This window comes from Chionomys nivalis, chromosome 5, assembly GCF_950005125.1.
Source record: "Chionomys nivalis chromosome 5, mChiNiv1.1, whole genome shotgun sequence".
In the NCBI taxonomy this organism is placed as follows: domain Eukaryota; kingdom Metazoa; phylum Chordata; class Mammalia; order Rodentia; family Cricetidae; genus Chionomys; species Chionomys nivalis.
In genome coordinates, this window is record NC_080090.1 from 79542022 (window position 1) to 79557858 (window position 15837).

The 15837-nt window shown below is 41.7% G+C and overlaps 1 protein-coding gene across 1 annotated transcript in view; it reads right to left on the reverse strand.

The window, feature by feature from the left end:
- Nucleotides 1-15837, reverse strand: part of Aspm (assembly factor for spindle microtubules) — a 43534-nt gene that overhangs the window by 10797 nt on the left and 16900 nt on the right. The window contains exons 14-18 of the mRNA XM_057770925.1: nt 15246-15453; nt 15015-15157; nt 14631-14759; nt 11088-11282; nt 747-4640 (exon numbers count right to left, since the gene is read on the reverse strand). Coding sequence (XP_057626908.1) covers nt 747-4640; nt 11088-11282; nt 14631-14759; nt 15015-15157; nt 15246-15453 — 4569 coding nt within the window. The remainder of the gene's footprint in view (nt 1-746; nt 4641-11087; nt 11283-14630; nt 14760-15014; nt 15158-15245; nt 15454-15837) is intronic.

The following is a 15837-nucleotide window of genomic DNA, read 5'->3' on the forward strand; positions in this document are numbered from 1 at the left end:
AGCAACAAAATGTAGAAATCATGGACCAGAGAAGTTAAATAACTGTTCATCTACAATTCAAATGGTACAAGGACTATTATAGTTAATATTTATAAATATCTTGTGAAATGAAATACCTCCCAAGCCTACTTACATAAAATAAAATTCAGTTAACTTTTCGTGAGACTAGTTTGGCTCTTCTGTCATGTTGCTGATGCGACCCTTAATTAAAAACTAAAGCCTATTGATTCACAGCATGTGAAATTTGAGCACATTTCCTGTTCTCCCCCAATCCTTGGCTTCTTGATACCAAGTTCTTAGCTGACTTATTTCTTAGGATCATGTAGACTTGGTTCAATACTCTTATGTGCTCCAGATCCAAGCCTTAGGCTCTCTTCTTCCTAGACATTCTTCCACAGGTTCAATGATCAGGATGTGATAAAAATGTAGAAATCAAAGTAAAACACCCACCGTTATTCTGACCTCCAGAAACAGTGAGCTGCATTAGTACACATCCTGCTGGGATACCTGTGTGCTCCACACTGAGTTCCTCAGCATTTGATTCCTGTGGCCCTGAAGGGTATGTCTGTAGAACTGCTAGCATTTTGTTTCCATTCAAAATTGATCTATAATAATGTCAACCACCATTAAATGTGTGTGTGTGTGTGTGTGTGTGTATTTCTTTGCTCAATAAACAGCTTTAGCACATGCATTTGGCAGAGAGACTCTAGTGTGGTAGGCAGGTGCTTCAGTGACACATTACTTACCTGGTAGTCTCTTTCAGATTCCATTTGCCTCCTTGCTTTAAAGGCTCTGAAATGCTTCTGTATAACCACGGCAGCCTCATGCTGCTGCTGAATATGTTTTGTGGTGTTCAAATCCAGAAAATGCATCCGAGTAAGAGTTGTTTCTTCCTTATTGGCACTGAGCAGAAGAGCTTGCTTTCTCTTTTTATTTGCTCTATATTTTTCTTGTATTACTTTTGCCGCCCACCGAAGCTGCTGGTAGAAACGGTGCTTCCTATGCATCCTATATGTGCTTTGTATTATGACAGCAGCATTATGCTTTTCTTTTAAAAGCTGACTCACTTTCAGTCCTTTATGTGCAGCTTGAATGACCACAGCAGAATCCCACTGTCCAATTGGTCTGGTAAGTTTTTCTCTTTGTAGTTTCAAAGCTCTGTATGTTCGATAATGCTGCTGGATTAGGATCGAGGCACGCTTCCAAGTGTGAAACCTAACATATGTTCTGTGCATTCTAAAAGTAGCCTGGATCAGAACTGCAGCCCTGTGCATTTCTTGTAACTTCTTTTTGACCACCAGTCTTCGATAAGATGACTGTATTGTAATGGCTGCCTTCCGTAAATGCAAGAATTGGTGCAACTTACGCTTGGTGCGAATGGTGGCTCGATATTTCCTCTGAACAAATACAGCAGCGTTTCTGAGAGCAATGAATCTCCTCCTTACTACTAGGGCTCTAAATTTACTCTGAATAAGGACTGCAGAAGAATGCATAGTCTTCAACTGACTTCTGGTTTTCATTCCCCTAAAGGCGGCCTGAAGGATCATGGCAGCATGCCTCTGTCTGACGAAAAGCTGCCTCTGCAGTTTTGCAGCTCTGTGTGCTTGGTATTGCTTCTGGATCACAGCTGCGGCCTGTTTCAAACACTGGTACCTCACACAGGCTCTGTGCATCCTGAAGGTGGCCTGGATCACAGTGGCAGCCCTGTGCATCTTTTGCAGCCTTTTCCTTACCACCCATCCTCTGTATGACGACTGGATCTTAATAACTGCCTTTTCCCACAGAAATTGTTGCTGATACTTGTTGTGAAGATTTGCACGGTATTGTCTCTGAATCCAAATAACAGTTTTCCTGAGAGAGAGGAATTTCCTTCTCATCATCAGCGTTCTATATCTCCTCTGAATGAGAGTGGCAGCTAAATGCATAGCTTTTAGATGTCTCCTAACTTTCTGTGCCCTAAAGGCAGCCTGAATGACTATTACAGAATGTCTCAGTCTATGGTACCTCTGAGACTGAATGTTTCTTTCTTTCGCTGCTCGGAATCTCTGCTGCATCATTTTCGCTACCTTCCGTAACCTATGAAAATATGTTTGCTGTTTGTATCTTCGAAAGTGCGACTGAATGAGTGTTGCTGCAACCCGCATCTTTCTTACAGTCTGCCTCACTCTTGCTCCTCTGACAGCTGCCTGAAGAGTTCGAATGGCCTGCAGAGTTGTCAGGAACTTTTCACGCTGAATTTTCCCGAGACAATACGCTCTGTATCTCTCTTGAATCACAACAGCTGCCGCTCTCATCCTCTGGTACCTTACTCTCGACTGATGCATCTTAAACGTGGCTTTAATAAGCGTGGCTGCCACGTGCATGTGTTGAATGTGCCTTCTCACTCTCCCTCCTCTGTAAAGAGCTTGAACTTTAATTGCTGTTTTCTTTAAGTTAAGATACTGCTGATGTTGTTGGGCTGTAATTTTACTACTCCGATACCACCTCTGAATTACAATAGCTGAAGTTCTATAGCGCGTGTACTTCTTTTGGCTTCTGTAAGCTCTAAACGTAGACTGTAGAGTGACTGCTGCTTTGTTGCATTCTTTTATTTCTCTTCTCACCTTCATACCACGGTAAGCGGACTGTAAAATTATCACAGCTGCTTTCATTTCTAAATATAAGCAGCGCTGTTCTCTTCCAACTTTGTAAGCCCTGTAACACACCTGAATCTGAAGAGCAGCTGCTTTCATGGTCTTCCACTTCCTTCGCTGGACATGCATTCTGTAATAGGACTGTATGAGGGCAGCGCATCTGTGCTGCCGCTCAATCTGTCTTCTCAGCGTCTTTCCTTTCCAGGCAGCCTGAAACACCAGGACTGCCCGGCGGAGCTCAGCGTACTCCGAGCGCTGCCTCTTTCCTGCAGCCCATGCCCTAACACGCTGTTGGAGGACTATTGCTGCTGTTCTCCGTAGTTTAAACTGTTTCTGGGCCAAGACCATTCTAAAAGTGGACTGGATCTTCACTGCGGCCTCACGTTCCCTCCTGAGCTGCTGCCGGACTCTCCAGCCACGGTAGGCAGACTGGAGGGAGACCACAGCCACTCTTGTCTTGAGAAATTGGGTTCTCACATCACAAGCGATTTTGTGTGCCCTGTACCGTCTCTGAATCGTCACAGCAGACCGAAGCACAGTTTGGAACTTCCTCCTCTGGCTGTAGCCCCTAAAAACCCTCTGAATTGTAAGGGCAGCTGTAGACTGTCGCTTGATTACCTGGCGGACTTTGTGGCCTCTGAAGGCTGCCTGCAGACAAACAGCTGCGCCTCTGACCTGCAAGAATTTCTGCCTTTGTCTGACTTGGGCTTTGTAGGCACGGTAGAAATTCTGGATGACAACAGCGGCCTTGCACATCTTCAGGTACCGCTGCCTCATTCTCCTCATTCTGAAGTAAGACTGGAGAGAAATGGCGGCTCTGTTTTGCAGCCTCATCTGCTTTCGGACCAGGTAGCCTCTAAAATGTGCCTGCAGTTTGATACAGGACACACGCATTTGCGTGTATTCTCTTCTCTTCCGCACAGCCATCTTTTGAGAACGGTACCACCGCTGGATAAACAGTGCAGCCGCTCTTAAATGTAAATACCGCTTACGTGTTTGTTTCATTCTGACAACTGACTGCAGCTTCATTGCAGCCTTTTTGGAGTTCTGAAAGTTCTTTCTTGATACGTAAGCCCGGTAATATGACTGAATCTTTACAACAGATGCTAAAGTGTGCCTGAACGTTTTCCTGGCTCGCATCCCTCTGTAGGCAGACTGCAGGACGATGACTGAAGACCGTGTCTTCTGATAAGATGCTAGAGCCTTTTTGGCTGAAACAGAAGCTCGGAAATGAGTCTGAATTACAATCGCTGCTTTCTTTATCTTCTTGTATTTCTGTAATTGCTGATATTTTCTTATGTGTGCTTGCAATCTGATAACAATCGTTTTAAGGTTTAAAAATCGACATCTTTCCTGTCTCATTCTCCAATAGGACTGAAGGACACAGGCGGCTCGAATCTGCCTGTGTAAACAGCGAGCTTTCATCCTCCGAAAGGCAGCCTGAAGTCGGAGGACGGCGGCTCGCTTCTGCAGATAGTCAGAGCGTGCTAGCTTCCCCTTCTGATAGGCTCTGAAGTGCATCTGGAGAGTCAGGACAGCGTCCTTCCTTCTCTTATATGACTTTTGGGCTTGAAAGCACCGAAATCTTCTCTGGATGACTACAACACAGGATCTAATACGAATATACTTCTGCATTTCCCGATGCCTTCTATACCATGACTGTATCACAACAGCGGATCTTTCTCTCGCTTGTTTCCTGAGATGCCATTCTCTGAAAGCTCGCTGCAGGGTCACCGCAGCTTTAGATTGTAACTGCAGCTTGCGCCGCTTCCACCTTCTGAACAGAAACTGGATGACAAGACAGGAGGATTTCAGCATTTTGAATCTTTGCTGATCTTGTTTTCTTCTTAAACAGGCACGCCAACGCCTCTGGATAGTAACTGTGGCCCAACGATAGCGTTTGTAAGATGTAAGAGCAATTTTCATTCTTATCCTAGACTGAAGGATGACTGAATAGTATTTCAACTTCAAAAACTGTTTTCTGGTAGAGTATCTTCTCCAATAAGCCTGAGAAAGGTAAGAACAGAAAAGTAAAATATACGTAGCTTTCTGAACTTATCATGTGAAAATGCTCATCTTTCTAGCATTCTGATTTAAAATAACCGTGCTAAATGCCGAAGAGATGGCTCGTCCACCAAGGTCCATACAACCCAAGTTTGGATCCAGCACCCACGGCAGGAAGTTCACAATTTTCCAAATGTTAAAATGTCCCAAAAGGAAAGAAAAAAAAAAGAAAATGTGCTTAATGGCTACAGGTTTTTTTTTTTTTTTTCTCATTTCTTGGCATAATGATCTAGACATTAAAGCCGGTAACTTTATGTTGACGAGTAGTCATTGTAGGAGGCGGTCCAGAAATGCAAGGTTCACTGGTTGCTGTGAAAATGCAAAGACCATGCTACTTTATAACAATCTTGTCCATACACAGAGCTTTGGCAATGCTAGGGACCTGGAACAAATCCTCTGTGTATGAGACATACAGATGACTGTATATAAAGTCAAAGAAGTCAATGGCTATAGATTTACTGGTTAGTAAGGTCCTTTGTGAGGCCCCATGCTTAGTGAAGGCACACCCTACAGAAGGGTTCATTCTGTTGACCCCTCTGCTGTAAGCATCATTGTCTTTTTTCATGTGGGCTTTGCCTTTCAAGACAAGATAATCTGTGTACTACCTTGTTTCTCTTCATAACAAGACGTGTGATTATCATATCTATTTAGGTACACTCTCGCTGATTTGTGGAAAATGACTTTAAAAGTTACTAGCTATTTAGAAAGCAAAATAAAGCAGCCACACTGCTCAGAGTTGCAAATATCAAGCTTTTAATCAACATCCCTGACAGATATTTGTTGGTAAATTCCTCAGATTAAAGAGATTGAGGAGTGTGGACAGCTAGCTGTGCAGCAGCTTCGACATCACTTTTAGAATCTGTCATTAAAATGCTAACTGATATTAAATTAAGAAAGGTTAACTTAATGTCCTGTCCTAAGAGCCATGCTTATTAGCACAACGGAAATTTTATCAACATTGTGTGTGTCAACTAAAAATAGCTTCCTCTCCCAAATCAGCAGGATGCCTGCACAGAACAGACATACAGGCCAAAAACAGGACAGGGGAAATAGAAACCTGTGAACCTGTTACCACTAGATTGTGAACTGTGATGTTGAAGCATACACTGAAGAAAAGACTTCAGCGAATGGTGCTGGGAAAACTGGAAATCTACAAGCAGAGAAGCAAATCGAGACCTTTGCCTCTCATCTCATATGAAACGATTTGAATAAGCAAAGCCCTGAGTAAGATCTGACCAACGCTGCTCGAGGAGGGAGACTTGCCCGGTGGGAATCACATCAACTTACCAAGCTTCTTCACAGCAAAGGACAGAAACAGAGAGAACAGTGCAGAACTGGACAGGAAGTAATATCTAGACAAAAACCCAAACATGGAAACACCCAAACTCCAGGTTGTCCAATCAAGAAGTGCACAAACAAATTAACAAAACAGGTGGTTCTCAAAAGAAAACAAATGATCAATAAATACATGAAAGCAGCTTTAACAACATTCTGGATCGTGAGGAAAACGGAAAGTTTTAAATGTGTGTGAGATTTAGAATACTCAAGTTAGTTAACTAAAGGACAATGAAACAATGGGAGAGAAGATGAGAACAATATAGCCCATGTACTAGCAGACAGAGACTGCTGTCCCAGATTACTACAGCCAGCAAAACTGTCATGATTAAAGAAACAAAACAAAACAAAAAAATAGAAGCTAAAAGAATTTATGACCACTCAATCGCTACTGCACAAGATACCTACAGGACAAGGTAATTCAGCACAGGGAACAGGTTCCCAAAAGCCTAGCCTTGATGCAATGGGAGGAGTTTGGTCCTGCCTCAACTTGATGGGCCATGCTTTGTTCTAGCTCATGGGAGGCCTGCCCCTTTCTGAGTGAAGACAGAGGAGGAGTGGATGCACAGGACACACACACACACACACACACACATACACACAAACACACACACACGGGACAGGGACATGGGGGACGGGACTATTTAGTATGTAAAATAAATGAAAAAATGTGATTTAAAGAAAAGATACAGGAATTCTTCAGACGGGAGAGAAAGATCAATTTATATAGGAAATTGTAGGATAGAATACATCACGCTAGCACATACGATAAGCAAATGAGAAATAGGAATAGATCAAACACTAGAAAGCTATTTAACTGACAGAAATTAACACAGTTTATTAACCATTAATAACTCTGAAAGTTAATGGACTTAATTCCCCTGTCAAAAACTGAAAATTAAGAGGCTGGATTGATCCCCTTCTTTCCTTCCTCTTTGGGCAAAAGGATGAGCAAAGTAATTTTATGGAAATGAAAGCAGGAAACAAGCAGGCTTCTCTCCATTCTCTGACAAGGTAGCCTTCCAAAGGATGAGATAATTCTAAACTTATAGTCACCAAGTGCAGCTGCACTAATTTCTCAGAACAAACTCTGCTGGATATCAACATAAATTAATCCCAACACAGAAATAGTGAATCTCTTCAATATCACATCTTACCAAAAGACAGGTCATTCTGATAATATATCTACCAATGGACATACCATAAACAAAGCATTCTAAAACAAACATGCTGAGCCCATATTCTTCTCAACAGTCCACAGAACTTTCTTGAAAACACATCATATACTAAAACACAAATACAGTAAAACTAAAATAATTTCTTATATTCTATCTCTCCAGTATTGAACACTGCAAGAAATCAAAAGCAAGAGAAACAGAACATATGCAAACTCCTGGGGACTGAATACACTAACACATAAAGAATGGGTACTATATAGCTGTTTAGTTCTTTCTTCCAAACCAAAACATCCTATGAGGAAGGAAGGCTAATTAAGACTCAGGAAGTAAACAAAACTAACAAGTTTCAGGAAGCTCCTGAAATTTACAAGCTCACAAGCCCCCCCCCCCCCCCCCCCGAGATTATATAAGGAACAATCGAATTACCCGTAAGCCTTGGATAAACTCAATGGTGCTTTAAACTAGACTAGGCTGGAATAGTTTTGGTCTGGTCAGTGCACTAGCTGGGATGAGCAGACATTAGTTAGGAACAGTCACACAACAACCAGACCTTAAAGAAATTAAGGAAGTTGGGAGGTATGGGGGAGCACCCTGAGGAGGTGTGAGAGGGAAGGATTGATGGAAGAAAATAATTACAAACAGACCTGTTTCCCAATAACCTGGTAAAACATGGATGAACATCTAGACTCAATGAAAATTAAAATATCAGAAAAACAATTTAACCAGATCTATAACAAGGAACAAGATCGAATCAGTATTTTAAAAGCAAGTTTAGGGCTAGAGAGAAAGCTCAGCAGTCAAGAGCACTTGTTTCTGGTACAGAGGACCTGGTTTTGGTCTCAAGCACTCACAACTGTCCATAGTTCAGTTCCAAGGGATCTGATGTCCTCTTCCAGCCTCTAGGCACACACATGGCATAGAAACATACATGAAAGCATATACTTTTACACATAAAATAAATTTTTTTAAAAAAAAGATCTTTTAACTAAAAACAATCCAAGTTCAGATGGGTTCACTGTGTGATATGACCAGAACTTTAAAGAATCAACAGGAATGTTAAAGTATTCCATAAAACAGAGAGGACACTGCCAAGTTCCTTCTGCCTATGAATCCTGATCACAAGCCAAATAAACCCACATTGAGACCAATGTATTTATAGGACAGTCTTCTCAATGAACAGACGAAAATTCTCAATGACACGCTTGTAAGCACAATTCAAGAACACATCAAAAAGGAATTTTTCTGTTTTATGACTTGTCATTTACTGTCCTATCTAAGGATTCTACACGCTCTATGATTTCCTATTTAAAATTTGGACCCATGATAAAATATGTTTGCTTTGCAAAGTATCTGCAAGAAAATAAAAACAAGCTAACAATAGGAAGAAATTATCAGCCAGTCACTGACAAAGCCTCGAAGTTCTAACTGTTATTCTTTCGGTCCCTGCCCTAGCCACGCCCGCTCCTTTTTTACCTCTGACCTCCACAGCCTCTCTCTCTCCATCTGTTCTCTCCCCGTGTACACACAGGGCTTTGACTCACTCCTCCTTTCCTCTTTCTCTCTCTCTCTCTCTGTCTCTGTCTCTGTCTCTCTCCCCCTCCCTCCCCCTCTCTCCCTCAATAAATGTTTTATGGCTATTTTCTGTGTCTATGGGTCTGCTTACATGCGCCTGCCTGTTGGGAAATCCGCTGCGTGGCTCCCTGCTGATGGGAACTCTGCCGCCTCTTAGGTGCTGGCGCCCGGCACCCGCCTGCCCTGCTGGAGCTTGCTGCTACTCCGTGAGCCCGCCAGGCGGCGGGGGGGGGGGGGGGCACCCCTTTTTTTTTAAAAAACAACACTAGCTACTAGCTGTCCAGAACTCAAGTGAAGCTATAGAGCAAGTCTAAATAGACAAAAGGAATCAATGAAACAGAAAAGAAAAAATATTAGAGAAATATTACACATTAAGAATAGCTCAACCCTAACTGCCACAGAAAAATGCAAAATACAAAGGTCACTGGAGCCAGGGAGAACAGTGGCGATTTCAGCAGAAACTTCAGCCAACACTGCATGGAAAGAAGAACATGGAGAGCAATGGACAGAAACTTGCAGAGAGGGACTCAAGGTAAAAACATTCCTCAACCAATTTACAAACAGAACATGCAAATCATAAAAAAAATAAAATAAAAAGCCTTTCTTGGGGGGGGGGTGAAACAAACTCAAGGTCAGGGAGAAGCGTTGCAAAACATACTGCCAGTAATGTTCTCACGGCTGGACTACACAAAAACCTCTAAGTCTACACAAGACGAACTGAAAAATTATGAGACTAGAAATAACACCACATAAAAGTCCAAAAATAGATGTTTATCATATTAATTATCAATAAAATTAAATTAAAACTGCTGTGTATGCTAATACACATCAAAGTTATTAAGAAGCTTTCCAAATATTTACGTTAGTGTGAAATTACATGCTGTGTTAAGCTCTGCAGCACTTCAGCAAGTCTCTGACATTATCTCTTAAAATGCAAAAGGCTCCCCATACCCCAACCCCCCCCCCAAAAAAAACACATCCACAGTTGTACTTCCAGGTATTCACTGAGCAGGATGAAGATGTGTTCACACTAAGAGGCACAATCAACAGCCTTTGACTTATGTTAGTTCAGATCTGGAATATCAAATGTCCAACTGCAACAGAGTGAAAACCAGGCCACAGCACACCCAACATGGAAAATTCTCACAAATACAATAGTAGTAAGTGAGAGAATTTATATACATTTGAGTTTAAAAAAAGACACAACTAATTCATATTGTTTTGAAAAGATGCATATGAGAAAGGTATGGTTAGTATAACAGTATATGGTCAGCTGGGGCTGGTGTAGAGAAGCTTGCTGGCTGTGCAGGAGCTTATAAGAAGCTGTCCGTATTCTAACTCTTGGTAAAGGAGGCAATGACATGGGTATTACACGGTGAGAAACCAGGGTCCATAATGTTATTCCGTGCAACCTTCCGCGTATTTCATTTTTAAAAAGATTCAAAAGAGACAATTTATTAAACTCATTTAGCAGTTTGAGTAGACAGGAAAAAAGTTTTTAAATTTCTAAAAGAGATACATTTGTAGGTTAAATTTCGATAGCATTTATAAAAGGGATGAAGGTAATAGCATACCTCACTAATGTTAGAACTCATAAAAATTAATGGATATCCATGCATGGAACATTTTTGTTGTTAAAAGAAAAATAATATAGGCATTCTATTAACCAGTTGTAGCCCTGGAGAGGAAAATGTGTACTTTTCTCAGAAAAAGAAAAGGAAAGCAGGCTAGCATGGCATGCTGGCACTTCCTCGGAGTCACAGATTACAGGCTCTGATAGAAAACCAGGACAGCCAGGGAGGGGCACAGAGATTTAACTCTGTCAGCCAGATACAGCAGCTTTCAGCAGACAGCAAGGTGTCAAGTGCTTAGTTAATTGTGCAATTAGCCCCTACATCCTCCAGTTTCACATTCTTGAACTCAAACTAATGACAGATGGAAAATACCCAAGGAAAAGAGCAAGCATCTGGGCCGAATGTGCAGAAACTTTCCTTGTCTCTGTTCCCTGAGCAATACACACAACTGCGATCCACACAGCATTTCGATAGTACTAGGTCCTATAAAGAAGCTTTGGATGGTTTGAACTGTATGGGAGGAAGCGCAGAAGTTACATGAAAATATCTCCAGATGTGGGTATCTGCATGGGGTTCCAGGACCAATCCCATCCTGACACACCAAGGGACAGCAGTATTTGAAAATGAATCTTGAGAGATGGTCACTGAAAATTCGAGCACATATTTCCTTCTAAGCTTAAAAAGAAACATGAAGATGTTTTCAGTTTAAATATAATTCCAGAATATCATACCTGAATAAGTGATGCTGATTTACTTTGAAGTTTGGCCAGTTTTTCATTTTTAAGCATTAGCAACTTTCTTTGTGCTGAGACTCTTCGCCAACATTTCTGAATGACCAGAGCTGCATTGGCCTTTTTTCGCAATCGTCGTCTGGTCAGAAAATTGAGAACAACTGACTGAATAATTCTAGCAGCTTTATCTCGTTCCTTTAATGAAAAAAATAATAAATTTGAGTTAACCATTACTTTAAGAATTCTTTCTAAATTAATAAATTTCTACACATTAATCATTGATAATTTATTCTGGAAAAACCCTTCCTCACTCTAGGCTTCCTGTGTTCATCCTGGGGGTACAAATGCTTCTGAGCATTTCAAAAAGACAAGTATTTGGGAGAAACAAAGGATTCCTAAGGATTAAGCTAATATAAAGTTCGCAGACATGTTTGATCTATCACAAATCATTTGCAGAGAACAAGACAAACTGTAATACAATTGTTCTGATGTGGATTCCATGAACTCAAAGGAAAAGAGCTGCATGCAGGAAACAAAAAATGTTTTTCAGCATAAGGCAGTATTTGCTTTGTTACAACTTGAAAAAGCAATACACAAAAGAGGAGAGACAACATAACTCTCCCTTCATTACCAAACCCGTGGGCATTAAGCCAAGGCTCAGGCGGAAGAGGGGACATGGTATGCCCTGTGAGAACAAGTGCCGAGAGGGGCAGCAACATGAGTGACTCGTCCTGGGAACAGAAGCCAGCACGCCCCCCATCTCCACTTGTATTACTTCTGAAAGTCACTACTATGACCACCAAGAAGTTCCTATCTAAAACTTGATAATGATCACTTAAACCTCCTTAGGACAATGGACAGAAGCAGCACTATGACCTGGGCTAAAGGAGGCACAAAGTCAAATGGCTTGCCCGTCTATAGATAGCCAGGATCTGACCAGGCTGTCTGCTTGAAAGCCTGTGTCTTTAATCGCCTAGCTGTACACTTTACTCAACTTCAGTTAGAAACTAGAATGTGAGAACTGTTTCCTCTGGTGGAAAGAAACAACATAAAGCTTGACTGACGCCCTTTATGTTACTGTCCAGAGCATCCCACATGAAATGGTGGGCCCCACAGAGGCTAGCTATGCATGCCAATTACTAGTCAATAGCCATCAGTGAGTGTTGTCTGCATGGAAGTTGCCAGTGTGGAAACACACTATGGAACAGATAAAATTGTTAAACATTCTAAAATACGAAAAGAGCAACCAATAGATTATCACAAAAGCAGGAAAGGTCATGGACTAGACCCCAGCACTGAGGAGAAAGTGATCAACTAGACAATTGTGAACTTGAAACAGAGGAATGAAGCCTACCAAAGTGATCAGACCATCTCACAGCATTTCAGTGCCTCTGCTAAGCACGTACCTGCAAATGAATTCAGCTAGAAGCACACTACTATACTACTGGTAATTTAAAAAAGACTTTTGACATGATACAGCTCAGAAATATAGAATGTTTGCATCAAAATTAGAAACACCAAGGGCATCTTGGATGAACGAGACAAAAGTGAAATGAAAATTAACTCAAATGCAAGATCAATTTACTTCAAGCAACTAAAACCCACAACTCTGTCATTAGGTAAGCTGATGACAGAGGAAGGAAAACACACTACAAGAATTAACTAGAAAACTCCCCTCAGTTAAGGGCTGCTGTGTCCACATCTGCGAGTACTGACCCTTCTCTACAGCACGGTATCATTTTTAATGCCATTCCTACTATTTCACCCTCCTGCTACCAGTTTCTTTCATTTCCCCCATACGAGGACCAAATACTAGGATTTCATTTAATTTAGAGTTTGTGTCTACTTATAGACAGAAAAAAAAACAAGAGGCTGAACTTCTCAGGCGGCTCAGGAAACACTGTCTATCTGCCAGTTTGTGGGCACACAGACTGAGTGACTCTACTATCAACAGAGGGTTTCTACTAATTATAAGAACACAAAAGCAAACTCTGAAGACTGAAAAGGTATCTCAGGATAATCCTTACCAGCCTAGCAGTTCAGGAAATGCCTATGAGGACCTAGAGAGGATGCTACACAATGTCCCAACAGAGAGCTACAGATGATGTCACCACCACTGTAATGTTGGTATTCAGGCATTATGCTAGCCTGCCCCTTGGGGATCCGGGAGTACCATGGCCAGCCCAGGGTTCTCTGGTTGCTACTTCACTAAGTAGTCTGTACATGTGCCCTACACCCCCCTTAAGGAGACAAGCTCCACCTGATCCGCCATCTTTCAAGTTGCTCCTCTGAAGAAGCAGGCAAGCTTTTGTGCTTCTTCTCCCACTCCTTCCCATTCCCCGCCCCTAATACTATGCAAGCACTGTCGCATGATGGCGTCTCTCTCTCTCAATTAGCTGGTTATGCAGAATATGGGCTTTGCACAATCTCTTTTATAATAATGATATTCTATATATCTACAAGACAAGGATTATCTCTTCAGGAACAGCTCTGGGATAGGGAAGCACAGTATGGGAATGTATAAGACTACAGCAGAACCTTTGTCATACACGGGGTGTATGATGAGCAAGGGAATAGATGGGTTAATGTTGATGGACAAAGAGTGTTATACTTTGAACATTATGGATAGGCTTGCTAGATCCCAATCCCCATGGTATCTGCTGCCTAAGAAGGTACTAAAAAGTATATTTCAGCAGGTGCAGAGAACTGATTAGGCATATTTGGTCACTAGATGAAATGAAGAAAGGATTAGAAAGAGGAAGGGCCATGACAATGAGACAGAAACTTTCTATTCATAAGATGAAACCACTTGCCTGAGGTTTACATTCCCAAGGACAAGATTTCCTCTTCTAAGGATGTTTTATGTCTAACACCTGTTCTTGATAATATACTTTTCTTAAATACTGCTGATGTGATTAAAAGAATCTTTCATACTGTGCCAACCAATGACACATGACCTTCTGATTTGTTCTGTTTGAATACTATATAATGAAAACATGAATTCAGTAAAATCGCAGCAGATTCCAACCACTCTCTTGTGTGTTGTGTCTGTCTGTCATTCGCCGAACTTGTGCCTTCCTGTTACCAGGACCCTGCTTCTCCCACGGTCTTAGTGGCTCCCCTGAGCCGGTCCATGGCAAGAACTTTTTTTAAATTAGCCATTTTGATGGCTCGCCTTGGCTGTGAACATGACTGGAGTGAAGGTCACGGCAGAGCTGACCGACACTCAAGGCCCGGCAGCACTAGAACACAGGCATGCAAAGCGAAACCTAGAGACTGGGAGACAGTTTCCGACTCTGGAGGCAGGGTAGATTGCAGTAGGAAAAGGGAAGTGGTGAGGCAAGTACTCCAAGTTTATTCTTCCCAAACTTACAAGCAGAGAAGTTATCTATGACCTACACTGGATTATGAGGAGAGCTGGAGGAAGATATTTGTATCTCTGCATCCCAAAACTACATGTAATTAATAAGCTTATCTCAACCGTAAATATTTGCAAAACTCACTGGACTTCTGTGCAACACTGTTCTCATTTTCCACAATTACCTGATGGTGTTTTAGGTCCTTTTTTAGTTTATATTTTCTCCATGTTGTTTGTATAAGTCGGGCAGCTCTTATTTCCTTACGGAGATCCAAAAGCCTTGCACAAAGAAATGACAAATAGGTAATAACCACCTAAGAAGAACACAAAAGAGGAAAGCGAGGGGTCAGGAGGGCTATGGCTCACCACCGTTCTGAGTCTCACTAAGACTGACCATCAGCTGGGCATGGCGGCGCATGCCTTTACTCCCATCCTTCAGGAGATGGAAGCAAGCTCTTGAGTTTGAGGCCATCATGGCCTACAGAGCAAGTTCCAGGATAGCCAGGACTACCCAAAGAAACCCTGTCAAACAAAACAAAACAGTGATTATGAAGAAATCATTCACTGACCTTTTCATCTGGAATTGTATTTGACATGTCTGCAAGATGAATCATATCAGGTATTCCTCCAAGATCTCGAGCTGCAGATCTCACCAAATGGAAATTTTTCTTTTCATTTTCTAGAAGCTCTTTGTATAGTTCTGGAGTGTTTTCTATTACATAGACAAGTAACAAAGAGATGACTGTAGCTAACAGATCTGGCAAAGCAGGAGCATACTGAACCCAACCAAAGGGACCAACCGTGATCAAATGCTTCAAGAGACAGGTCCAGACAACCTCCGTCAGACTCAGATGAAGAATTTAACACCACTGAACCAGTCTGCGTGCAGGCCACGGACTGAGTAGTGCGCTGGCATATAGCATCAAAAGGCACGTAGCACGGATGGTAGTGGTGGATCAGATAGCACAACACACGGCCATCGGAGAAAGACACTGTAAAATTCTCCACCTGCATGCAAATACCAGAGGAGCGATCACTTCTAATTAGACGTTAGGATAAATATATGCTAGTCTTTTAGGAACTAAATATTAATTTGATAATGTGGAAAGCATTAACATTAGTCATAATCAAATTTTCAGTTCTTAATTAACAGTTCAAAAGTAGGGTTTGATTACAGGTATTATTGTCCTTTGTTAGACAGCATCTCTCAAAATACCATGACCCTTCCCAGAACCTCAGAATATGGCTTTATTTGAAACACCAAACACTGTGTAAAGGCAAAGGAAGGGACTGAACTAATAAAGATTCAAGCCAAAGAAGAAACAGGAAGGCTGCCTTGTACCAGGACAAAAGAGAAAGGCGGCGGGTAACAGCCTTTCATGAGAATATGGA